General features: G+C 40.7%; 1 protein-coding gene across 1 annotated transcript in view; it reads left to right on the top strand.

Moving 5' to 3' along the window:
- Positions 1 to 26,775, top strand: part of MGA (MAX dimerization protein MGA) — a 43,584-nt gene that overhangs the window by 16,665 nt on the left and 144 nt on the right. Inside the window, exons 10-24 of the mRNA XM_031055801.1 lie at positions 626 to 766; positions 1,172 to 1,244; positions 2,587 to 3,107; positions 4,592 to 4,889; positions 6,584 to 7,207; positions 7,823 to 8,119; positions 9,519 to 11,209; positions 17,572 to 17,696; positions 19,015 to 19,066; positions 20,740 to 20,922; positions 21,616 to 21,727; positions 22,927 to 23,160; positions 23,812 to 23,988; positions 24,409 to 24,561; positions 25,533 to 26,775. Coding sequence (XP_030911661.1) covers positions 626 to 766; positions 1,172 to 1,244; positions 2,587 to 3,107; positions 4,592 to 4,889; positions 6,584 to 7,207; positions 7,823 to 8,119; positions 9,519 to 11,209; positions 17,572 to 17,696; positions 19,015 to 19,066; positions 20,740 to 20,922; positions 21,616 to 21,727; positions 22,927 to 23,160; positions 23,812 to 23,988; positions 24,409 to 24,561; positions 25,533 to 26,775 — 5,924 coding nt within the window. The remainder of the gene's footprint in view (positions 1 to 625; positions 767 to 1,171; positions 1,245 to 2,586; positions 3,108 to 4,591; positions 4,890 to 6,583; positions 7,208 to 7,822; positions 8,120 to 9,518; positions 11,210 to 17,571; positions 17,697 to 19,014; positions 19,067 to 20,739; positions 20,923 to 21,615; positions 21,728 to 22,926; positions 23,161 to 23,811; positions 23,989 to 24,408; positions 24,562 to 25,532) is intronic.

Genomic DNA, 26,775 nt, shown 5'->3' with positions numbered 1-26,775 from the left:
TGATTCATTTATAGCCTCATTTAAAAATACAGTAATATATGCTATTTTTTTCAAAATTTAGTCCTGTCATGTTTGTTAAAGTTAATAGCTACATAATGTAGCCTATCTAAGTATGAATTACTTGCAAAAAATGTTGGGATACAGACACAAAGTGTTCAGTGTAGTTCTGGAGTTTTTTTGGTGGTTTTTTTTTCTCTTTCTTGAGGTTTCAATGCCAGTGTTCTAAGAATCTGGCTTTGTGTCTCCCCTCACCTTAGTATCAGAGAAAACCAACAACAGCAATAGAGGAAAATCAGCTGTAGAGTGGAGTGTAGTTATATCTGAAGAACAAACATACCAGAGTAGCTATTTAATGTATACCAGATAATATTAAACAGTGCATGGCACTTACGATTTGTTGCTTCACTTAGAAGAATATCTGAATGGGTTTGAATCTCAGGGAGCTGGTGGTGGCTATGTGATGATACTGAGAAGGAATATCTAGCTTTAAACGCTAGACTTTTCTTTTGACCCTTACTATTGAAGCATTTATGTTGAAGTTTTTTAGAAAGCAGAGCTGTTTTGTGAATCTGATGTGCATCCAGAACAGAGAAAAGAGGGTTTTGTCTCCTTTTTTTTCTTTTAGATTCGAGAGGAAGACAAGGATCCTGTCTACATGTACTTTGAAAGTTTAATGACTTGTGCAAGGGTGCGAGCCTATGAACCCAAGAGAGAGGAGAAAAAGCAGCAAAAAGACAAAAGTGATTCACAGAGTTGTAGTGTAAAGGTAAGAAGTCACACTGTAACTAGTATGTTTTATAGAATAGGCAGAAATGTTGAAAATGGTGAAGTAATATTTTCCCCAGAGACTCCTACGTGACATAAGGGCTTGATTTGCTTTTGTTGGTGGTGGGGCTGTGGAAGGTGGAGCCTAAATCACTTTACAGTGCCGGTAAACTTACTCTGTTACTGTGATACTACATTTTCTTGTCTGGGGAGATTCCTGTCTGCGACAAGTGCGTTATTATGTAAGGCTTAAATGTTCATTGTTAATAGAGCTCTTCTAAGATGAAGCCTGTAACAGTCAAAGACAGCATATTTCTGTGATTTGGGGTGACCTCGTTAATTTTGTGCTGTGATTTTTAGTGTGTAAGTAAGATGTATAGGGTGAATATTTTCTTTCTTCCAGCAGGAGCATGAACCAGAGCTTCAGTCTCCTGAGAAAGCAACCTGTGAGGTAGACAAAGACAAAGATGCATCAAGAGGTAAGAGCTGAGTCTAGAGTATAATTCCACTTCTTGGCAGTTACATGTTTTTGTGGTATTTCTTTAAAAAAAAGTAGCTACTGGTGAATGGTGAAACAGAAGTAGGTTTTCTGGGGGAGTCATTACAGTTGTTAATAAACATTTATAACATGCGTACAGCTTCCTGTTTTCTTAGCAGCTGGAGGGGCTCACATGGAGATACAGCAGACTAAATATCCAGTGCTTGCTGCTGCTCTAAGTGTAAAATGACCAGTGCTGCCAGTAGCTTGTTTAGCAATAAAGTATAAAACTGCAGACTTGTCTTCAAGACAGATGATTAGATACTTGGAAAGGAATGGAGATGAACGGCTTTGCTTTGTCTGGGTATTTTTCCTCCCACTTTTTTTCTTTACTATCACTCTGTAGTTACTGAAGAATTAAATATCTAAGTAGCACTGGGAGGATGGGATCCTCATGTTCTTTACATAGAACTGGTTGGGACAAGTTTGATGTTGAATTTGTTTAGTTCAAGTTGAAAAATTGAAGTTTTGCTGTGTTAGTGATACTGGGTTTGAGTTTCTAGCTTGTGAAGAAACAGGCTAGTCATCCATGTTCTCTTTCCGTCTGAAGCGGCCCAAATCATGCTACAAGCCTTAAATGAGACATATACTAGAGGCATTGTGTCATCCACTTATGAACCATATCTGCCTTTTTGAGCTGATCTTTTTACTGTTTAATGTATACAACAGCGCATGCTGCATTTAAGGATGGGAATGGAAAAATAATATGATTAGTTGAAAATGCTGGTGCGTTGGTAGGTGAAATTAAAATGGCCAGGACACAAGGATCAACATCCTTAGTTTTGCAAAAAAGAGCATTGTAGCTCTAATGACAACAAAAGGTCACGCTTCTGTTTACACATCTTCTACAAAAGACAGTTCTGCTAGTGGCATGTCCCCTTATGCCATTGTAGGACATGCGTGCTTTTCTGATTCAAAGAGAAAAGTGCCATCTCTTGAATAACCAGTGATGCTTTCTACCATGTTGTGTGTTTGGAGAATATTCACCCATGTATTGAAACAACCCGGCTTCGTTTAGCTTGTGATGCAATGGGATACAGCGTGACGTGGTATGGCTGCAGGGATTGAACTGTGAGAAATAATTACATTAGTTTTGCAGTGAGATTTTGCTTGTTTGTGGAGCTCTGCAAGGGAAAGTGATGCTTTGAACAGTTCTTTTACTTGTTGTTGACCTGCAGCTGAGCTGAGCTAAGGGTGGAGGTGTGGGCAGAATGAAATTGTTTGACTATCCAGGTGCTTAAAATGCCATAGTATTGCAGAAACCTATTTCAATTCTTTCTCAGAGAAAAGCTGGTGTTCTTCCCGTAGTGAGGGGGACTCTTTCTCCACCTCCTATGTTCATCACACCACTCAAGGTGAACCAGCCAAACTTATCGAGATTATCTCTGACTGCAACTTGGAGGAAGATCACAATAAGATCTTGACCATCTTATCACAGCATATCAACAGTAACGCGCCACAGTGCCTCAAAGTGGGTAGCTTCATTATTGAATTGGCTTCGGAATACAAGGCCCAGGATGAGAACCATCCTTCTGTCTGCTCCTCCAGAGTGAAAATTTCAGTGCCGTCCTACCAGGACAAGGACGACAAGCCTGAGATCCCTGTGTTGGAGACTCCTGATAGCACAGTGGCGGCATGCAATAACTCAGAGAATGTAAAGGTCACACGAGCAGACCCAGCGGACAAACTGCGGGAGAAGCTGCATGGGGGCAAAGGCTTGCCTTTTTATGCAGGGGTTTCTCCTGCAGGAAAGCTGGTTGCCTACAAATGCAATGCTAATACGAGCCCCTCGGGCTTGATTCAGGTGGGTCTCTCTGCCTTTACTGTGGAGATTAGATGCAGTTTCATCCAGTACTATCCCAGAACTCCTTGAAGGGGAGAACACTCTTTAATATGTCTTTTGCCTACCGAGACAGGAGTCCTTGGTATCTGGTGGCATTCCTCTCCATAAGCTTATCCCTTTCAAGATTTACTCATTGACAGGAAATCTGATCGGAATCCTGAAATCTGATGGTTTAAACTTGTCTTTTTGGCAATTTGGGTCTTGTTGACCCAAGTGCAGAATCTCTTTCAAGATCTTTTCAGTTCTTTGTGAAACCCCCTGAAGGTGCATTTGACACCTAATGCTTCTAAGTGAATGATTGTATGAGTCCACAGAAAGAATATTTTCTGGGGAAGTATACACTGGGACAAAACTTTAAAATGAAAATGTAAACATTAAATTGCTTTTTGCTACAACTAACTGTTAATCTTCACTAACAGCCTGAATCTTCTTTGTGGAATATATATTTTTCATCAAGAGACTTTATAATCTTAAATTCACAGGGTCTTTTCCTTGCAGTTTTATGTTGCTGACATGATGTTAAGAGTTAGTAGTAGGAACTACAGGATTAGGATGAAGATCCTTTTCTTCCATCATAGCTATTTGTGGTTTTAGTAAAGCCACTTTGAGGAAAATCATACGAATTTGAAAATCAGAGTAAAATATGTTTTCATGACACCTTGCAGTTATGACACCCTCAGAAAGAGAAGCTAGTGGAGAGAAAAAGGTGAGGAGATTTCTTATCTTCAATAAAGGTTGATCAATAAAAGCTATTGTTTATTTAGTAGTGTCTTAAATACATTTGGCTTTTAGAAGGTATTATCAAACAATGTGAAAGCAAAATGCAGCACTGCCGAAACTTCCCATTGTCCACTAGGCATAAAGCCTGACATTCAGCAAGATATTCTGTTTTTTTTCTGTGCAGTCTGTTGCCACTACAGCTTGGAATTTTAAGTTGGGGAACTCATCATGCCTTAATTACAGTATCAGACAACAGTGTGGATAAGGAAAAAGCTCGTGCAGCTTTTACAAGCTCTTTAAAGTTTTGTCTCAATGTATATGTCATCAGTATTCTTTCTTTTGTGATGCTAGGTCTTAATTAGGTTTGAGAATTTTATCCAAAATTGTCCTTCAGTTAGGGAACCTTTTTTTATTCAGGACTACAGCATAAGCATGGACAGGAAAAATAGGTGCTAGCTTCATTCTTACCTAATTTCAGTGATTTCACGTGTTCCTTGGACTCTCTGGTTTTATGTGAGTCTGAGCAGCATTTAAAATCTGTATTACAAAGATAAAACAAGAGTTGTTTGAAGTTCTCCTGAGCAATGAGAAAATTAGGAATTCCCAGTCGGAATTGCAGTGATTCTTTGAAAAGGACATTTAGAAGTCCCACAGAATGAAACACTTCTCCAGAAGTGGTGAATTAGCGTTCTTTTCACAAAGTTTCCCTTTTCCCCTTTTTTCAGGTTAATGATAAAAGGTATCCTCAGGCCAAACTGCTTTTGGGACAGATGGGGGCATTACATCCTGCCAATCGGCTAGCAGCTTATATCACAGGCAGGCTGCAGCCCACAGTACTTGATATTGCAGCCCTCAGTACTGTGATCTCCAAGGTAGCACCCAGTGCTAAAACTCCTGCTTCTGGGACACCATCAGTCCAGGGGCCCACAACATCAGCTCCTAAAACTACATCTTCCACCAGCAGTACTTCAACCCCTGCTGTGACGACTCTGAAAACCCATGTCCCAGCACAGAGACAGATAGGTAGGTTGGAACTTATTACTGTGTTTTAAATTGCGTGAAGCTGAAGTACAGAGTGAGTGTACAGCGTTAATGTTGATTTCTGTGCAACAGTGCATGCTGCCTTTGGCTGCATTGCCTACCTAGGATGCCTCTGCAGTAAATAACCTCAAAGCAGAAAGTTTTATTTTGACTTCAGAGTAAGATTACAGATGTTCACTATTAGTTGTTTTATTAATGCTACTAGTACATATTTTCAAGAGATGAGAGTGGATGGATACTCTCCAAATACAAACTGGAATTTTCAGAGTTTAGTTTCTGTAATTTTTAATTGCTTTTCATCAAACACAGTATAGCTTCAAACAAGTGAAGTACCACTAATACGTGGTTCTTCACCGATTAGATTTTCGGTTGATGTTGCACTCATAATTCTTGTGACTGCCAAAGATGTGTGAAGCAGCAGTGAAAGACAAGATGGTCCAAATCTGGATTAGTGAAACAACAGGTGTGCAGCCAGTAACCACGCCAGTCTCTAATCTCATTGGATTTCACAAGCTAAACAGGGTTGGATTTAGACAGCACTTTGAGTTTAAAAAAAAACCCAACAAAACTGGAAGATTCATGAGTTACTTGTGTATCTGAGTTGATACTGAAATGGTTACCACAGTGTGGCAAGAGAGGAAGTTGCCCTTAACTTACATTTTGCATGACTTTAAAAAGAGAAGACTAGTACCCGTCCACATAATCCCACACATTATGTAAAGATCTGAAGCTTTGCAAGGGAAAAGGATGTTTCCTGTGTCCTGGAAAAACTTTAATTTCTGATTGATAATCTATTCTTCTTTCTGCCTAAATTTTCTTTGCCGGGTAAATGGATGTGTTGTTTTTCTTATCCTGTAATAAAACTTGTTGTTTTTGTGTGTTTATGCAGTATGAAAGAGCTGGTTGTGTTTCATTGGTGGGTGAAGTCATTGCAACATATGTGATTTAAGTTAAAAGTACCAGTTCTGGCATAATCTGGGTAAACAATACTGTATGCATAAATAACTGCAGTGTTTAAGTTGGTCTTGGTCCATAATCTCTATACTGTTGTACTCATCTGTAGGCATCTGGGGTGATGTAAATGCAGTATTCTGGTCCCTTGGAGGGTAAGGGATGAGGTAAAAGATCTTCCTAACAGTGATTCATTTCCATTGGTTCAGTTTGTTCCATCTAGTCTGCAGTTGCTCGAATGTCAGTGCAATTAGAAGCGGAAACTCTGTATCCTTCCCATCCCTTTCCCCTGTGCCTGTGTAAGATGAATACAGTAGAAGAGGGATGAAAATCAAGAAACAGTAAAAAATGAAAGATGACACAAGCTGTTACACAAAGAATTTGATGTTTAGAAAATACTTGGAGCCCATTATTTCACTTAAATGTTTGTTTTCCTGCACTGTTAGTTAGGATTGTCCCTAGTTTCACGATGAAGAACAACCCTTCAAAAGCTGATTCTTTTGTGTATCTGGGAAGAAATACAGTAAAAAGGTACAGTAGTGGAATAAGGCAGAGGTCTTTCTAACATGTAGGGCATATCCAGGACTACCATAAAGGTTTTGATTTAATTACAAGGTACATAGAAAAAGGAGGCTCAAATTCACGCTGACATTACAGTTGTAGCACCTCATGAAAGGCAAAGAGGAAATCTATTAAAATTTTGACCTGCAAGTTTTTATTTGCAGCTGCTCGACCCTCACCTGGCGGTGTGTTTGCACAGTTTGTGATAAACAAAGCAGGAGCTCTACAGCAGAAGGTTCCTGGAGCGAGCACGCGCCAGGCGGCCTCAGGGCGACAGTTGCTGAGTATCAAGCCCACACCAATCACGGTTATTGCTCCCGTGGTTCCTTCAGTGCCATCTCCAGCTCTGTGCACAGTCACTTCTGCAGTCACTGCAGCTACCGCCACTTCTCCAGTTACTGTGGAAAGTACCAGTGTAGCAGCATCTACTGTGACCACTCCTTGCCAGACAAAAGCTGGTGAACCTCCCTCCTCTCCTCCTGCAATTGCAGTTACAGCGGCTCCTGCAGCACCTGGAATCAGCACCTGTACTACTCCATCCACCTCTCCTACTGCTACTGTGAGCACAACAAAAACAACAGGGATTGTTGCAGCAGTAGCAGCTACGTCATTCCCAAAAGCTGTAGTAACACCACCAACTGTTACTTGTGCTGTTGTCACAACATCCACTTCCACAGTTGTACAGACTACAGCTGCAGCAACTACGCCTGTGGTGACCACACTGACTTCCTCTGCTGTCTCAGTTCCAGTGATACTATCAGGAGTTAATTCAAGCCCTCCAAAAAGAGGTAATGCTTAGGTGCTTTGGATTATTACTACAAACACTTGTTTTTTTTAATTCTGCTTCTTTTCACAGCTATAATACAGTCTGTGTCTGGCTTCATTTTAAATATGGACTTGCTCGCCTTGTCCCCCTTTCAAAAACAGGGTAAAAAGTCCTATTCATCACCCTAATGTCATCTCTTCAGTTGCTTTTTGTATTCCTGTATACCAGCCTGTGCTGGTAAAGAAAAAAAAATGTAACTATCTGGTTAGTTAGTGATTACTATGAAGTGAGGTGGAAGCATCACATCATCCCTTGACCTATAGAAATATATAGCGCAGTTATGACTGCTAGAATTTCATGGTTGGCGCAGAGTACAGGAATTAGGTAGAGAATTACTGTCCTGTGTCATGGTTGAAAAATGTCAGTGGAACTACACAGAAGAAACCCAAAACTGTTTTGACGTGGTTGGTTCCATGCATTCTGTGGATAAAAAGAGAAAAACTTGCTTTTGAATAAATTTAAAAGAGATACAGTTGTTTCCAAAATATTTGCACTTGTATTTATTAAGAATAATGCTTGATTTGTAGGCAGTCTCTTAAAGTGATTTTTTTTTTTATAACTTGTTAAAATATTTCAGAAGATGCTGTTCCACAAGCTGCAAGTAAGACTCCCCCAAAGATAGCTCCTGGAACAGACAAACGTGTTGGACCTCGATTGCTGCTGATTCCGGTGCACCAGACAGCCTCTGCTCTGCGGCCACTGAACACGCAGGTGGCACAGAGGCAGAAGATGGTCCTTCAGCCCCTGAGGAGCCCTGGGGCTGTGAACCTGTTCAGACATCCCAATGGGCAGATCATCCAGCTTGTTCCCCTGCAGCAGGTTCGAACTCCGGGTGCTCAGCCCAGTGTGCAGCCAGTGATGCTCCGCAATCCAGGTACGAAGTCCAGTGCTTCTTTCATGACTGACTGGTGTGTTACTCAGAAATGAGCAAGGAGATAAATGTCTGTGTGATAAATGCTTTCACCTGCTGAAAGTAATTGAACGGAGTCTAATTTGGTTCTGTGTGATTAGTTGAAGAACATAGTGTAATTATTCAGCTGCAATGCAACTTAAACACCATGTGTATAATAGTCAGAAAGTGCAGTTAATAGCTAAGTCAGCAAAATTTGGGAGCAAGTAAAAGAGCCTATGTATATGTGTGGCAGTGGAGCTATGTCCATTGTACTGTCACAACTTACAGGACTCAACCTGGTGATTTGAAAACAATTCTTGTTGGAGATTCTCTTAAAGAGAATGAGCTGTTACCCATGTTTCATTGGAGTGCTGCTCTGTTTTTGTTAGGTTTCCAGATTGGTTAGTGTGTTTACAGAAGATACTCAGATGAAATGTTATACTACAATACGAAATTGCCAGGTTTTTTCCTCCTTAAGAGTGTGAGAAGAAAAATAAGCGTGATTTTCTGCTTTTTCTCTAGTACACAGTTGAAGACAGGGTTGGAAGAGTTAGAAATTGCAGGTTGGGTATGCTGTTTTATGTGTTTGTAAATTCTAACCTAAATGTACTTTAAATGCAGGTTTACTCTTCTGTTCTCCCTGTTTCAAAACACACCTCAAAGAGAGGGAGTTAGAGTGGGGCGGAAGGGACAGCAGAAGACAGCGCAGTAGATAAAACTGGGGAGGAGAGCAAACAATGCTGAGCTTTAGTTGAGGTTTGAGCATGAGGTGTAGTAAAGAATCAGTCAACAAGTTTATTTAATTTCTGTTTTGAGGCTCTTGCTGAACAAGAGAAACTAGTTGCCAGTTGGTAATATTTTTCCTCTTGTTTATGAAGTGTTGAAATGCTGCAAAAGAGTTCATAAAGGTAAAATGTGGTAGTATAACTGTAATTTTGACATAGTTTTTCCTCTTTGGTAGTCTTTTGAAAAAAGACTACCGAAAATATTATAAAATTAAATACTATTTTTTACTTTGGGGTTTTTCAAAGAAAAAAAGAATTTCCTCGTTTTCCAATAAATGTAAAATGGGAAAGTAAAATGCAAGCCTTTCAATGCTATGTCTTTTTTGATCAAAAAGCTCAATGCTTGAACCTAACTCAAGTCTGTTAGTTTTAGAATGGCCAATTCATGTGTTTTATTGTGGTATTACTTAAAAAAATTCAAGTTTATAATATCTTTATGCAGGACCAACTTTTCCACTGAGAACTTGAGGTCAAACACCTGATTCCATTATGATCCTTGAGAATGGAGTCTGTTTCTAGTACAGTATCAAATACTAAAACTGGAAGGAAAAAGCTGCTTTGAGAAAGTCTCAGTTTATGTTTTGTTTTCCTCCCAGGATCTATTGTAGGAATCCGGTTACCTGCACCTTCCAAGCCTCCTGAGTCACCTGTTTCTCCCACTTCCTCTGTGTCGTCCACTTCTCCTGCTGCAAATTCAGCTGTACAAACTGCAGTACCCAAGTTATCCCCCCCATCCAACCCAGCCACTCAAGCATCTTCTCTTCTTCCTTCAGTAACAAGTTTTGTGTCGCAGGCAGGCACTCTGACTCTGAGGATCGCTTCCTCTGCTGTCAGCAATGTCACCAACCAAACAGCCTCCGAGTCTAAAATAGCCTGCAGCTCGGGTGGTCTGTCAGCCACCACCACTAATCTCATACCTTTACAGTCTGGAAGTTTTGCTTTACTTCAGCTCCCAGGACAGAAGACTGTGCCAAACTCTATTCTTCACCATTTTGCATCTCTTCAGATGAAGAAAGATTACAGGAAAATATGCAAGAAAGAGGACTCAGGTGCTGCTCAGCAGAAGGAGAATGGGAAGGCTCCATGCTCAGGTGACACAGAAGTTACAGAGTCTGATGTCACAGTGCCACATGGGAAACAAGAAGAAGATGAGTTGTCGATTAACCAGTCAAATGCTGTTGAAGCGTCAGCATCTGGCACAGTCACACCTAGTGGTGATAGAAATTCCACTGCATTAGAGATAGTGGAGAAGAACTCAAAGGTGCTAGAGAGTTCTTGTGATGACAGCTTTTCTTCTCAGCATGATGTTTCTGCAGATGTCATATCATCTGACCATTCGTACATCAGTGAGAAGCCAAATGATGAGGAAGAAAAAGGGGCTTCTGAAGAGAAAGAGGATTCTGTCAGTTCTGAAACTGTTGTGGAGGCAGTTTCAGCTAACTCTGTTTGTGGGTCGTCAGATGAGTCTTTGGTTGCTCCTCTGGATAATGCACATTCACAGAGTCTTGAGAACTGGGAGACTGCACAGTTGAGGAACCATGGGAAAGAACAAACACATGCTGAATGGGAGGAGAAACCGGTGAAAGAGGAGGAAGAAGATCCACAGACACAGATGGATGAGGACAACGGAGCAAGTTCTGGGCAGTTACATAGTCAACAAGAGCAAGATACACAGGTGAAGATCAAGGAGGAACAAAGTGAGACTGAACTGTTTGAAAACAAACAAGAATTCCAGGGTGATGCTGCACAGCCAGATATGGAAAGGAGGGTGTACAAGGGCTCTATAGAAGTGGAAAACGTAGAGAAAACAAGAAGTAGGTCTGAAATTGGTTCCGCAAAAGAACTGGATAATGCTTCAGGAGAAGAGCATAGAGTTGATATGGAGGAAGGCAAAGGAAACATAGCTAGACAGGAAGGCAGTAAAAGCAAAGAAAAAGGTGCTTGTGATTCTCTGGAAGAAATGAAAACAGGCCATGATATTCTAACACATGTTAACAGTTCTTGGAGCAAAATATCTAGCATTGTACCCCCTTTAGAAAATAGAAGTGAAGTAGATAACAAAGCTGATACATCAGAGAAAAGTGACTTCCTGACAGCACCAGAACAGAGGACACACAAAAAGGATTACATGCCCACTATTGATATAACTGCTGATGATATGGAAGAAGATGAAGAGGAAGATGAGGAAGAGGAAGAAGAGGATGAAAAAACTGATGATTCTGCTGATGAGATGCTGGATGGTGCTTCTGACTTCCCAAGTGAAGAGGAAATAGATGTTGAAAAAGTGGTAAGCATTTAGCATTTATGAAGGGATTTTTTTTCTTTTCTTTTCTTTTTAATTGACCAACTAACATGTCACAATCCGTAGATTTGAAAGAGTATGATGTTTGTATTTTGGACTTTAGTTTCTTTAAGAAGTGCAAATTGGGGTTCCAAGTGGAAATATCTTTTGTTTCTTAGTTGCATGCTTTTTTTTTAGGTAGCAGTGTAGTGGCCTTGTAGAAATTGCCTGGTTTTCAGATAACAGGAGTTCTACTGAACAATTTGTAATAGAACTGTTGCAGATTGTCTTCCTCCAGTATTTACTCAAATAATTTTGTTATTTGTAATGTGACTTAATGAACCAAAAACGTAATGGCCAATCTAGTATTTCTGTTGTTTTAAGGTGTTTCCTTCTATTTAGCTTTTGTAGCCTTGGTTAACATTTATTTCTGAAAGGAGTATTTGAATCCATTCTTGAATTCCTTTTTTAAGTTAATACATTTAAATAATATGTGAGAGCTGTCAGTCCTTATTTGATAGAAAACAAATGGCTTGAAAAGTGACAGAAAAGGGTAAAACTTTGTGGTTAGTGTAGTTAAGATACATTTAGATTTTAATGCTCATAAAATTCCCATCAAATATAACCCAAAAATTAAAATAAAGTAATCCATTGTGTAATTCCTTTACTTCTTACAAATCACTACATGACTTAAGAAACAGTGCATTGTTACTTAAAATTATGAAGCTGTTTTATGAATTAGTCAAATGGACATATGAACTAAGAGATAGCCTTTTCTTGGAGTGAGACACAAGTGAAAAGAGGTTAAACTGGAGAAGTTGAAAAACAGACAAGTTAAAAGTAGGAGAGATAATGGTTGTGTCTTCAGATAGAATTCTTTTAGTCCTTTTGTGTTAATGTAATGCTCTTGCAGTTGAAAATCAGACTAGAGTTCTTTGTTACAAACAGGTCTAGAGGATTCCTAGAGCACCTGGGCAATAACTTCTTGGTACAAGTACTACAGGAGCCAGCTAGGAATGCTGCTTGAACTGCTGCTTGGTAACACAGAGGCTTGTGAGTGAAATGGCAAATGGCTGCTGTCTTGGCCACAGCAGCCACGAAACAATCCAGTTCAAATCTCTGGTGACAGGAGGAAAAGTGCCAGCAAGAATTCAACCCTGGATATGAGGAGAGCAGACTTCAGGCTGCTCGAGGAATGGGTTAGGAAGGTCCCTGACGTTACCCACCTAGCTGACTGGTGGAAGCCAGTTGATTCAATCTTTTGGGATTTCAGTAAAGCTTTTGATACTTTATCTCATAGGATCCTTCTAGACAAAATGTCCAGCATTCATCAGGATAAACACATCAAGTGATGAGTGAGCAGCTGGATCATGGGTCAGGTGTGAAGGGGGACAGTGAATGGGGTGACATCAGACAGGTGGCTGATCACTACTGGAGTTCCCCAGGGCTCCATCCTCAGGCCTGTGCTCCTCAGCATCTTCATAAATCATTTGGAGGCAGGACTGGAAGGGATGCTATGTAAGTTTGCCAGAGATGCAGCCTGGGAGGAGCTGTTGACTCTCAAAGGTAGAGAGGCCCTGCAGAGAGACCAACTACGTGAAGTTTAACAAGGGCAGGTGCCAGATTCTGCACCTGAAAAGGGGGAACCCTGGGTGTACAAACAGCCTGGAGAAGGAGAGGCTAGAGAGCAGTGCTGTGGAAAGGGAGCCAGGGGTCCTGGGCTGTGGCAAAGTGGGTGTGAGTCAGCCTGGAAGGCCAAGCTTGTCCTGGGGGGCATCAGGCACAGCATGGCCAGCCAGGCAAGGGAGGGGATTGTCCCGCTCTGCTCTGCATTGGGGTGGCCTCACCTCGAGTGCTGTGTGCAGCTTAGAGTGCCACTATATATAAAGGACATTAAGCTGTTGGAAAGCATCCAAAGGAGGGGTGTGAGGGTGGCAAAAGGCCTTACAGGAGTGAAGAGCAGCTTTATAATGAGTGGCTGAGATAATTTGGTCTGTTCAGCCTGGAGGAGACCGAGGGGAGACCTCATTGCAGTCTGCAACTTCCTCATGAGGGGAAAAGGAGGAGGAGGCATTGATCTCTCCTCTGTGGTAACCAGTGACAGAACCCATGGGTATAGGATGAAGCTGGGTCAGGGGAGGTTTAGGTTGTATATTAGGAAAGGGTTTTTCACCCAGAGGGTGAGTGGGCATTGGAACAGGCTCCCCAGGGAAGGGGTCACAGCACCAGCCTGACAGAGCTCAAGAAAAGTTTGGATAATGCTCTCAGGCACATGGTGTGATTCTTGGAGATGGTGCTGTGCAGGGCCAGGAGATGGACTTCAATGATCCTTGTGGGTCTCTTCTAACTCAGGATATTCTATTATTCCATGATAGCCAACGCTGGCTTTTAGAGAATCTCTTCAACTTGCAGAAAAATTGACTAATCAGTTAATATTCCAGCTCGCTGTTCTCAGACAAGATAATAGCATCTCAGCTGCATGAAGGTGAAAAAACTGAATACAGATGTTATTTTTTGGAAGTTCCTTTTAAGTCGAAAACTGAATTGTTGCTGCCTTGTCTTCAGTTAGGTGGTGGCAGTTTCATACGTCCTGTATCCTTTAATAACTTGAGCAGAGTTATCATCAAGTTTTGAGAACCACTGTTAATTCATTCCTGATGCCAGGTAAACTTCTCTGACATGGTAGTCTTAGAAGTTTGTTGGTAAACCAACACTAGTTCTAGGTCACAGAGTAGTCTTTTATCAAGGTTGATGTTTGAAATCTGTTTTCTTTCATCCTGCAAAAGGATGACGAAGCAAATAAGTAATATTAGAGATTATAAGAAATGTTTGTTTTGGAAGAAACATATCGCACAGGTTTTGACTGATATGGCTTGGAAAGCCATGTAAGGGTATGTCTTCACTGCAAGCTCACACGAATACAATAAGCTAGCTTTGGTTCTAGATCAGTAAAGCTGAGGAATGAGATCTCAGGGGACTGTAAAAACCTGCCTGGAATTTGGATTTGTTAATTGCTGTTGCTGGCAAGTTGAGTTGGCACGTCAGTGCCTAATGGAGAAATCAGTTTTGGAATTAAACTTGTTATTTTTCATTGGGGTGTACTCTTCTCTCATCATAGTGCTTAAAAGACAGGCTGCACTGGTATTGTTTGTCGGACTGGATGAAGTGAGATCATGTAAACAGGCTGGTAGAGGATGTTTATCTGCTTCATTAAACTAATGGAAACAGAAGCAAAGAGTACATGCATGTCCACTAACAATTTTGTTTAGTGGAAATACTTAAGACAGCTCTTCTTCTATTAGTTTGGAATGTGGACTGGTTTTGGTTGCTCAGCAAATGGCCATTTAAACCTTAGACAACTCCAGTGAGAGTCAGGAAGACTGCTGCCTACCTGTAGTAGCTAATAGTGTTTATTTTTTAGCACATTTTCCCACACTGGTTAATTGTTCTTAGTTTTGCACATCAGTGCTTTTCAGAGTACCTTCTTACCTTGTGCTGACTTTGTGTCCTTGACATAGAGACTGTTCTAGTCTCTGATCAACAGAAGGAAGGTTCCTGAGATGGTATCTTTTCCCTTTTGCATTTCCTACCCTGAGCTGCATCAAGACGAGCTTAGGGTGGTTAATCATTGTGGGTTTGGTGACATGGATAAAACTTTTTGGGAATATCTGTAGAAGCAGACTAATGGGTATTAGGACCTGCTGTCTGAACAAATTCAAGTGCGATGGTTTGGGAGGTGATGTTAGACTCTTGATCTCCAAGGCAGGATGATTGCACACAGAGGTCCTGCTGAGAAGGACTGCTTGGCCTGGACTCTAAGTCACAGGATGTGGCTCCTAATTGTTCACAAGTCCTTGTTGGTGGAAGCCAAGACCATGCCAGGGTTTGTTCTGGTATTTTAATGCTACAGATAGGAGCCCCATGGTTCAGCTCACTATTCTAAAAAAAGCTTCTGTGTACTGCATTGTAAGTGTTGTTTAAAAGTGTTTTTCAGTCATTCTTTTTCTGAGCCAAACGCTGAAATTATAAGGACTGTTATAAATTATTATAAAATGGTAAGCTTCATACAAAGTGCAAGTGTTACATTTTGTGGACAATATAAATTCTAACAATCTCTTGCATGTTGTCAGCTTTTAGTTCAGAGCATGTGTGAAACCTGCAGACATTGTAGCACAGAAGGAAGCTTTAGAAATTAAACATTTACTTGGGTCATGTGTAATGACATCCACTGTCTTGTAACCTCTTCCCTCAGCACTGTTGCTGAGGATCCTCTACCATCAGGTAATTTGCTCTTTAGGTATCAGCAATAGGGGTTTAGGCTGCCTGGAACAGACAAAAATCAGAGGAGAGGGCTTAGAAACAGGCATTGAAATGAGGAGAGGGAAAAATGCTGTAATTATCATAACAACTTCTAAACTCAGTTGCAGAATAGTATTCCTCCTCTGGTGTCTTCATTCTATAAAGTATTTCACCCTTACTCAAAGGCATTTAGAATTTATGTAACTACAGGAAGTAGTTTGGAAAGTAGTATGGATTGAGTGATGCTAGAAAGGTAGGGCTTCCACAAGCATCTTCAGGAATCATGCTGGGCTATGGATAAGGTTCAGCCTATGGCAGGTTGGCAGTACTTCTATAGGAATTGCTGTTCTTAATGTCAGAACTACTTACTTCTGGTGATCTTCATGATTGTGATAGTTTCCTGTTGCTAGGAATTATGGGGTAGAGAGGAAAGATCTACAAACCAGAAGTACTTTCCCCTTTGTTGCTAGATGTAAGAATGAAAAAATTAATTACTTCTGGTTTTCATATGTCCACATTCAGTATGTGTAAACTTTAAGATGTTAAGTTCTTGGTGGGTAATGGAGTTTTTTATTTGTTTTATTTTGTCCAACTTTCATGAAAAAGATACCACGTACTGGGTTTTGAATACCATTTTTCTAATATGATAGTGTACAGACTGTTGCAATTCTAGAGCAATTCTAGAGCAACTCTAGCCTAGAAAATTGCTATCAATCCTTTGACTAGCCCAGTATGACTTACCAGCACTGGAAAACTTTATGACAGCAGTGTTTCTATGGTAAGCTAATTTTCTGGGTGCTTTTCCTATTTCTCTCTGAATTGTAGCATCTGTTTTGAACTACCCTGCCTGGCTATACTTCCTGCAATGTAATGATGTCCAAATGTAGTTAAGACAGAGTAATCCTGCCCACTGAACAAAACCAGTATGCATCTCTTGCACGTAAGAGTCACAGGAATAGTACTTTATAAAGTGGAAAAGCTTAGAGAAAGTATCAGGAGGCTTTCAACATCAAGGTGGATTTATGAATGATCCAAGAGAGCAGGCAAGAATGTAAAGTGCTCTTTATATAAAGAAATAGATAAATGTTGGCACTACATCTTGTACATGCAGTATTTTTAACATAATGGCAGTATCTGTTCAGTAGTTCTGTGATTTAAATAGTATCTTTGTTTGAATGGTTTTTGTTTAGTCAGGGTAGTTCAGGGAACTGGGTGAAACAGAGTAGAGAATGCAAGTGTAATCACGTTTTCTTGCTTAAGGAGAAAGAGTTCTTCGTTGTAATCAGACTAAAGATTGTGATGTAAAAAACTTCACTAAAAACTGTAACACAAAACAATTGGGTGAATAGGCATGTTTTCTTGGGAAAGGGGTATCACCTGGACTTACAGATGGCCACAGGGTTGATATTTAACTCTTTTTGTTGCTGCAGAACTGCAGTTGTTGCTTATCTCTTTCTTCACAAAATAGCAAGTTTTCTTGGTCAGGCAAGCATAGAGAAAACATACTCTTCAGAATATAAAAAATATGTAAAATGATTGGGCAGCATTTTGGAAAGAGCCAAAATCTTAGTCGTCATCATGTGAACAGTTTACTATGTGATCCAAAGAAGCCTGACTGTATGACATCGTGACTTTTGCTGTCTTAGGTATGAGAGACCATTACTAAGGTGGTAACTATTTCAAATTGTGTAAAAAAAGTCAATTAGCAAGAGTCTACGGTGTTAGGTTGTAAAGGCAGTTTAATCTTAATTGAAAATGGAGTCAAGAAAATACTGCCTTGTGAAAACTTTTGTCTCAGCCATAATAAGAACATTAAGGACAAAGATGGGTTCTGCCCTTACCAAAATGCATTTTACAGGGTTGCTAGTGGGAGGAATTCCTGGAGGTGACAGTTAAAGTAATCCCCTGCTTAGCACCGTTTACTGGCCAGTAGCTGGAGATGTTGATTACTTGATGGTTCTAAATGTTACAATGTAATCTCAGTGGAGACTGAAGTGAAACTGTTTTGGCCTGAGCTCTATTGCTGAGTAGATACTCGTTTTAAAAAACCAAAACAAAACCTGTTCCAGGATGCGTGTGAATACAGAGAGGATGACGAGCAGGTGGACATTGAGACCGTGGAGGAGCTTTCAGAGAAGATTAACATTGCCCGTCTGAAGGCCACAGCTGCTCATGTTGAACCCTCCGACCAGAAGTAAGCACCCCTGGAGAGCACCTGTGTTATCCCCTGTGTATCCTGCTGCTGGCTGCCACGAGTGATTCCATTAAACAACAGGTGTAATTCTGGCATGCCTTCCTCGGCACTGGTGCTTCCCAGTGTCTGTGAGGATGGTGCTGGCAGCACTAAGAGTAGTGTTAAGGTGTCTTAGCCTTTTTCTATTTCCCCTTTAATTAATTCATTTATGGGGATGTATCTTGCAATGTAAAGTTATTGAGTGAATAGCCTCCCTTCCTGCAAACTGAAAATTAGCAGGGTTGTTTTTGTGTTTCATGTGATTTTGTAAGCTTTGTTTATTCTTGCTGGTGGACTTCTGGGCAGGAACAGTCATTAGGTTAATCCCTGACGCTGTAAATCAAAGATTTGTCTTTGGGACCATTGCCCCAGCAAAGAAAGTATTTTCTTATTGACATATAGTCTACCATGATTAGATAGCTTGGCTTAATTTTTTTGGTTGGTTTAATTTTGTTACTGTTGCTGCCCTTGCATTTATAATGACAAAGGCAAAATGAAAACATTGCTTACTTGAGGAGTGTAATGATAGTTGTAGCAGTTTCTCAGATGCATCAAACAAAAAGAGAACGTGGCATCTATAATTCTTTTTGTTTGAAGATTTATTTTTTGAAACTTTGAAAAACCTGTTCGGTGCTATTATATGTCTACCAGATAGTTACCTCTTTTTTCCTCCCCTTTAAGGGTAACAGCTCAACTTTTATCCTTAGGTGGTGACTGTGCTTTAAACTTTGAAGGTCTTTCATTGAGCGAGAAAAACAGATGTCATGTTTCATTAAAAATAATTTTCAAATGTATATTTTCTTTGTTCTGTTGCAGCTCCTGAGATATGAGGAAGCTGCTGTTATTATCTATTAGGATAGTAAAAAATTTGAGGATTTTGGTTGGTGGTTCTTGGTGGGGGAGGGATTGCTCTGCCATCTGTATTAAATCCGTGTTTATTAAAAACAGAACCAAAACATAATTTAAAAAGATACTTTATGCAGCTAACAGTTGCAAGCTGAATTTATTCTTTTTGGCATATAGTGAAATAGTTCATCTTTTGCACTCTGAGATAATTTCACAGCTTTCAGAACAGCTCAGTTATTTCCAGGATGATGGCATTGGAGATGAGTTCACTTTCTTGAGAAAACTCAACAGTATCCTGCTTTTATGCAGTTACACAAGAAAAGTTAATTTCAAGGCATAAAAATGGGCAATTCTAGACTGTTGGAATGTAGTTAATGAGGATAGAGTGTATGAGATGAGTAGCATTGGGAAAAACTTTTTACCTTTCTTCCAGATACCATCCTCCTAATTCTTCGGATGAAACATTATCAGAAAAACATTCAAAGGTATATGTTTGCTCTCCTCTTTCCTTTTAGTATCACACCTCCATTTTAAAGACAAATTTTCATCTCACATGCAGCTCTTAATATGATTAATCTGTCTTGCAGATACTTGTGATTAAATGCAAGAAACCAAATGTGCTGGGGGGGGGGTGGATTTGCTCAGTCCAAATCTCCTTAAGGCAAAAGGGTTGGTGCTGGCAGTGGGTTTCAGATTCAGCTTTGGCAATGGGAGGAAGATCTGCCTTTTATTTATGACTGTGTCTGCTTAGGTTTTGTATTCTTGGCATGAATAATTTTTACAGCACACTTAAAATAATAAATGAGCAAAACTTTCATGTGTTGAAGAAGACAGTATGTAGAATTATATAGCCACAGCACTGGATGGAGGATTTCTAAAAACAGAAGTTTGAATATATGTTTAGGCAAGTTAAAGTATCACAGAATCCTTTCAAACCAAAACTCACTGCAGTCCTTCAGAATCTTGTGCTGTATTTTTGAATGGCTCTGAAGCCAGTTTCTCTGTCCATAACTGTCTGTGATGTACTTGACGTCAACTCTAGGGCTTCCTTCTGTGGTGGGGTGGGGCTTTGGGTGTGGTGGGAACCTGGTGTATGTCTTAGCTATTACAGCAGGATGGGGTGTATGCCTTTGCCTGAGACCCCTGCATGGGGTCCAGGATGCTCTGTCTGCCTCACCTTTTCCATGTGTCCTCCTCTCTGCCCTTGAATTTACGTTGTAAGGCCCTCCCTTGACAGGAGCCCATGGCCAACACAGGAGCAGTTGCAGCTGTACTGTGCTCAAGTCTGCCTGTGAGAGCAAAATTGCTCTCAAGAGCCAGATTTCAGAAGTCAAGTCTTTGGATTCCTCCTAGTTGAGCAGGCTCAGAAATATTATCACTGAATCTGAGGAGTCTTTCCGCTGGTACTCTGGGGTTTGAAGCAGACCTAAAATTATCTAAAAAACTGTGTTAATTACTTCCCCATTAAATACATAGCATAGCTGTACAAAACCTGGAAGAGTAATGATGACATAACAAACTTCTAAATCTATGGAGATCATAATTTTGCTTATTGTCTGGCAGTCGTTTTAGAAACTTAAGTAAATTCAAAACCAGAGGCACTTGGCTGCATCACCGTTTGTTGGTGATGTCTGGGGTGATAAATGTCAATGCCGCCTTTCACATTCTGACTTAAAATGTGTCTTTGGCACCAACTCATAATGAATCTATGAAAGAAAATGGAAACCAAACTAGTTTACCTCTGGAGAAAGATTCAAGTCTCCTGTATTTCATGTAATTATTTAATTCATTAGTAGACTTTCTTGACAAGCAAACAAAAAATACTTGGCTCAAACATATGTGATTTTGTTGTAATGCTGTGATTTTATCTAAGTAGCCTTGTGTTGCAAAAATTAAAAGCTTATGAACTGGAGGGACTCGTGCTCTTTTCCGTTAGGGTTGATGTGGTTATGTTGGTTACTTCTTTGGTCAGCATTTCATTTCTTACAGTGTGTCCTTCTGATTCTGAACTTTCAGGAAGACATAGTAGCAGGATAGCATGACATGGAATCTTCAGGTGTCTGTAGAAAGGCTGTAAATCTCACATGCATTTGAACATTGTCTGCCATTACATTGCCTTCTTTACTTAAACCGGTCAATCTGGTTGCTCCTCCTGCAGAAGCATCAGACCTGGAAAAGAAAGCTGAAGTCCCAGGCTGAAGCCTTTGCTCATTACCGCCAGACACACACAGCAAATGAGCGTCGGCGACGTAATGAAATGAGAGGTCTCTTTGACAAGTTGAAGAAAGTTTTGGGGCTGCTGCACCTTCCCAAAGTCTCCAAATGCTACATTCTCAAGCAGGTAGGTATTTTGGAGCTTAAGTGAGGAGGAAAATAATTTAATCTGGACTGAGTAATTATGCTACTATGAACTCTTCAGATGAGTCCCAGTGTAGAGAGGAATTCTGTCATCTCTGCAGGACACTCTAGAACGAAACAATACCTGAAAGAATCTGTATTCTAAAAAGCATAGTCTTGATCACATGAACATATATTTTTGGATTTGCCCTCCCCTTGTATTCTTTGTGAATCGTGGAACGTTATGTCTTAATTCTTTTGTGGTTTACTGTGAACATAAGGAAATTTTTTAATCCATTAAATCCATTCCTTTTTTAATGCTTGAGACGATAGCATTCCATTAGGCAGTTTACAGACATTAAAAGATTAATCATAAAGATGTAAATGACAGGAAACTAAACATGAGTGGTAGATACGGAATTGTGTTTATCAACTGTACCTAGAAACTGGAAGATAAAAGTTTGGGGTTTTTCTTAAAAATTGCTGACCTTTGGAGGAAGGACAAACAAGATGTTTATCACTCTTCAACCAGCATTTAGGGAAAGCTGGCATTCATGGTACTTCACATGCTTTCTCTCAATCCTATTTTCTCAGGATTACAGAAGTTTGAAAATAAATTTTGTAAAGGTTTCTGGGAAGGAAAACTATTATTTTGTGTGTCACTGGTTTATAAATCAGTTCCCTGATACTATTTCAGGCCTTTGAGGAAATTCAAGGACTGACAGATCAGGCAGATAAGTTTATTGGACAGAAGACGTTATTGACACGCAAACGAGATGGTCTGATTCGAAAAGTATCCACGCTCTCAGGTGAGACTGGTTTTGGATGCAAACTAGCTGTACTAATGAAAGTAAAGGCTTTTAGGAGTGAGAATGTGTGGAGTAATTGGTGCATCCAGGTGTGTCATTGGTTCACATAAAATTCAGACTTGTGATGCCAAACAAAGTTGTGCTGATAGAAATGGCTTTTGTTTTCCTTCATGCCTAAAGGAAGTGTGGAATGCTCTCTGTGCTGGGAGCCACAGGCTTGGGTTCCTTTGGAAGGGTGGGGTGGTGGTGATAGTGTCACTTCATTCTGTCACTGGTCACTTCTTGAAATGCCTTTTCTGCTCAGCCCTTCACAGTCACACACAGCTGTCTCTGGTCAGTACCGAAACCTCCAACTCCTTGCAGAGCTTTGCAAATGACTCCTCGTCCTGCTTTCCCAAGAACCAGTGCTCCTACAGGCTAGAACCTGTCAGCTCTATACACAGAATAAAACTGAAGTAGATTCCAAGCTACTGCTCGTCCAGACATTACATCTTGTATTTACTGTGTCTTTGTCTCATTTTAAAGGGTAGGAAAGCTGTGACACATTTTCAACCAGTATCAAAATGTGTGAACAAACAAAATATTATTCTAATCTTGCAGTCTGGGACTATAAACAGTGGAATACCTGTAAAGTAGAAATGCAAGATACTTAAATCTTTCATATTTACATTAATCCGTTCATGCACGTATAAGGTATTTGATTTATAAAAAGTAAAAGGTGTTGTAGTGAAGTCTAGTAATCTAGAAATGTTTGAGAGGCCTTTTGAGCAGAGAATGAAAGCAAATAACTTCACAAAGTAGTTATCTGATCTTTTGCATTCCTAGTGAGACCTCAAATTTGCTGAGGAAAAAGTCCTCTCTCAGGACAGTTACTTAAATATAGACTCAATTAAAGATATACCATGATGTTAGAATATAAACACTAAGCAGAAAACAAGCTAGTATAGTCTAGCTTAACTTGAACTTGGATCATGTAAAACTGTGTGTATATGCAGAAAACAAATTATTTATGAAATCTCTGTGTTTGTCCAAGGTTAGAATTTTCATGGCAATGGTAAAACTGTATGTGAGTTTACATTCAAATGTCATTTGAGTAAAATTGAATTATGTCAGCTTAACACATTATTAGTTCTACCTTCAGCATTTTAGTTTTGGAAAGAGAATTTGAAAGTAGGCTGACTCTGATAATTTTTCTGTAGGAAAGACAGAAGAGGTTGTCCTGAAGAAGCTGGAATATATTTATGCTAAACAAAAAGCAACAGAAGCACAAAAAAAGAAGAAAGAACCTGAGCCACAGAAATCAGCTGCACCCTCCACTGCTAGCACCCAGCAAGAAGGATCCTCTGCTGCCCCCAGAGAGCCAACCCCGATAGCGATGACAAACAGAAGGGGCAAGCCATTGATACTTGCCAGGAGAGGAGTCCGGGCCACAGGTGGGCTGCAAGGGGTGCATGTCCTGCATCACGGGGAAGCAGCCGTTGAAGCTGCACTCTGTGGGAAGGCAAAATGCCAGCTGGCTTGTGCAGGCAGCCTCACTCCTGAAACAGAATTGTGCATAGGACCGGGAAATGTCCATATGATAGGTGAGAAAACCACTTGCTTTCAGTAAGGACCAGTACGACTGAGGTCTTCAGGTGAACATGACTTCAGAGTCTTAGAATGATGGGAAATAAATTCTTACTGAGTTGTCCTTTAATCTCAGGGAGTTTGACTGCAATCCGGCAGTAATTTCTAAGAGTTAAAGGTGGTTCTTTTTCTGCTGACTCAAAACCTGAAGTTCAACCCCCAGGATGCTGGGGTTGCTAGAACCCCAGCATTCTTTAAAACCTCCCTCCTCAAAATGCTAGCTCTCAACAAGGATGGAAGTTTGCTCTTAAATTGAATGGCAGAGCTGTCAGGCACTGGAGAGTTTTTTTTTTTGTAGCTGAGAACTTGTAGAGAAGTGTTCAACATTTGTGGAGACCTTCACATCATAAATGTAGGAAGGAACAAAAGAATGGTTCCTTCCAGAGCTGTACCTAATGCTGGCTCACAGGGTGCTGTGCCAGAATAAATGAGTGTTTTACATAATTCTTTTCTTGCAGAGGACTCCTCAGCCTCTCTCACACTCACGGCTGCAAGCGTAGTGATGACTCCACAGGGGCAGGTGCTTACACTGAAGAGCCCCCTGGTCCCAGGGCAGGTGGCAGCTGTTCCTTCCACACTGCTGCAGGCTGAATTAAAGCCTCGAGGGGGTGGTACTACCATGGCAACACAGCCAGGTAGGATCATGTGGGATGATGTTAATCAGTATAATACTGTTCGTAGATGTGCTGAGCAGTTTATGAAGTTATGAAATTTTGCTTTAATATTTTGGATTTTTTTTACAACTTGGCTGAGGTAGAACTTGACTCTGATAAGAGAGATTAGATGTCATTAATTCAAACTGTCGCTTTGTCAACAGGTTAGTAAAATGTGTTAAAACTTTGCTATTCAGAAATTAGGGAAACATAGGGGAGAATTCCTAATCATATAACCAGTCTGCATTTCTGTTTTTACTGCTTTAAGATGTTATTGAAATCTTGCTTTGAAGTGCACTGCTCCTGTTAACCAGGAGTATATGAAGTATCTGAAAGTACTGCATCTGAGTATCTGAAAGGCTTTTGTTTCCACTTCATCCCATTTCCCTTTTCTTGTATAAGGTGTTACTTCTGTGATGATTCAGCTGCCAGGATCAACAGTTCCTGTCCAAGTAAAAGGAATCCTTACTAACTCCACCATTCCTATTACACTGTCAACTGTTGCTGAGGATCCAGCGCCCTCAACAGGGGTAGCAGCTACAGCACCCCATTCAGGTAAGCTCTTTGTTTTTCATGGATCTTTGTGCTTGCATGTAGGGAACATTATCCTTGCAAAGCTGAAGGTAAATTGTTTTCTTGCTAGGGAGTAATCGTAGGTGTTATTGTTATTCAAAGAAAATCATTATTAAATGTTTTGAACAGTTTAGAGGGGCCTCTAGGAGATTATGGATTAGAGCCTTTTTAACTTTCCTTCGTCTCACTGAGCCTGCTTGCCCTCAGGAAAGTCAGGAAGAGTAGATACTGTAATGTGTCTGTGATGTAATGCATCCTCCTGGGGAAGCTTCAGTTCAGAGTGGTGGTGGGGCTACTGAAAATCTTTGCCTGTAATGTCTGGGCTCTGACTGTGGCACAACCCCTTCCCATACCCTGCCAGCTTTGCTGCCCATGGGAGGGCTGTTTTTCAGGACCTCGTGCTGTCTATTGGATCTAGGTGTGGGGTGGTTCCTGCCAGCAGGGTTCTGCTTGCCATCTGTTGTGCTGAAAGCAAGCCACTCACTTTCTGCTTCCTTGTAGTTGTTTGGTCATATTGGAAAAGGAAAGTTCACTTCAGGTGTAGGGCTGGGAAAAATCTGAGTGCTATTAACAGGGAATGGCTAGGAGGCAGAAAATAGGTAATCATTTAGTCCCTGAAATGTCTCTGTAGTGCGCAAAAACAGTAGTGCAAGATGTGATCATAAAAACAAAGCATAAAAAAACAGCAAGAGGGAAAATTCTCATTTTGTTTGCCTTGTGCATCACCATCTGAACTGTAAGCATTGCAGCTGGTTGCACTGGAGCTTGCTCTTGTTCTACAAGTTGAAAATTAAGCTATTGATGTGTTAAACCTTCAGTTGACCAGAGCTGTGTAAGCAGTCTAAATTGCATTTTACTTTAGAAATCCCTGAAAGTGAGCTAATTATACTTAATTAGGAATTACTCGCAGTTAACACATACCCTAATGGATGCTGCCTTGTGTGGTTTTGCAGAAAGTGAAGATTCATTCATGATGCCAAAGATAGTTAATGTAACATCACTGGCTGCTGAAGCAGGCATGAATCTAAACCTGAACCGAAACAAAAATTCTAATGCAACAGCAGCTGCAGATACTCCAGCTTCTGAGCAATCCTTGGCTGTAGCACCTCTTGAAAGTATGAGTAGTGACAACATCCTTTCAGAAGAAAAAGCCAAACCATGTCTGGGAGACAGTGGTGGAGATGGAGGAAACACCACAGGTCCAAAGAAGGTTTTCTTTGAAAATAAAGATGTCCTTCCACAACTCTGGAACGTATCATGTACAAAGGAACCTCCAGAGTCCTTCAGCAAAAATCTCTGCATTGGTGAGTTTGTAGGAAGCCAAACTAGGAGGAAAGATGGTGATTCTGGAGGGGAAAGATTAAAATCCAAAGAATTGTCATTCCGCAAGCTGCAGATCAAAGATTCCAGGATAGAAATGGAATTGAGGAAAGTAGCATCGGCAATGGAGGAAGCAGACCTGGATACAAGTGAGATATTGAGCAGCATTGAGGAGGGTGATGACACCGATGAAACCCTCACTTCGCTGCTCAATGAAATCGCCTTCCTCAACCAGCAGCTGAACGATGATGCCTCAACCATGTCTGAACTGCCTGGTGCCCTCAGCTCAGATTTCTCTCATAAAGATGCAGAAGCTCGTCGGGGAGCAGCCAGTGATCTCTCCGCTGCAGATGGGTCTTCCTTCCAGTTTGGCCATTTGGGAGGCAGTTTTAAGGACCTTTCTGAAGTTCCAGGAGGTGGTGGTTCTTTAAGCCCCCTCTTGCTGCACCTGGAAGATGATGACCTTAGTGATGGGGACAAGAACTCTGGGGAGCCTTCATCTGAGGCAGATGTCTTAAAGATAGTGATAGGTACTGAAATGAAGAATCCACTTTCCAATCTGTCTGTAACCAGTGGTGGGAATGGCAAAACGGTAACAACCTTGTCAGATGCCACTAACGTGACTCCACCGATTTTGCAGATGAAGACTAATCCAGAAGCCGGTAATGCTGACAAGTCATGGAGGCCCATGCCGAAGCTAGCACCACTTGGTTTAAAAGTGGCAAGTCTGCCAGTGGACACAGAGGGGCAGAGTAATAAAGTGATGCCCTTACTGGCACCTGTACTTGCAAAACTGGCACCTAGTGGGGTAAAAAATTCTTTACCTTCAGCTCTTCAAGAAGGACAGGATAACAAAGTAATGCCCCCATTAGCACC

The sequence above is a fragment of the Geospiza fortis genome, unplaced genomic scaffold, assembly GCF_000277835.1.
Source record: "Geospiza fortis unplaced genomic scaffold, GeoFor_1.0 scaffold66, whole genome shotgun sequence".
NCBI classification, from domain to species: Eukaryota; Metazoa; Chordata; class Aves; order Passeriformes; family Thraupidae; genus Geospiza; species Geospiza fortis.
The sequence above is the reverse complement of the archived record's forward strand: the minus strand, read 5'-3'. Positions and strand labels throughout refer to the sequence as shown.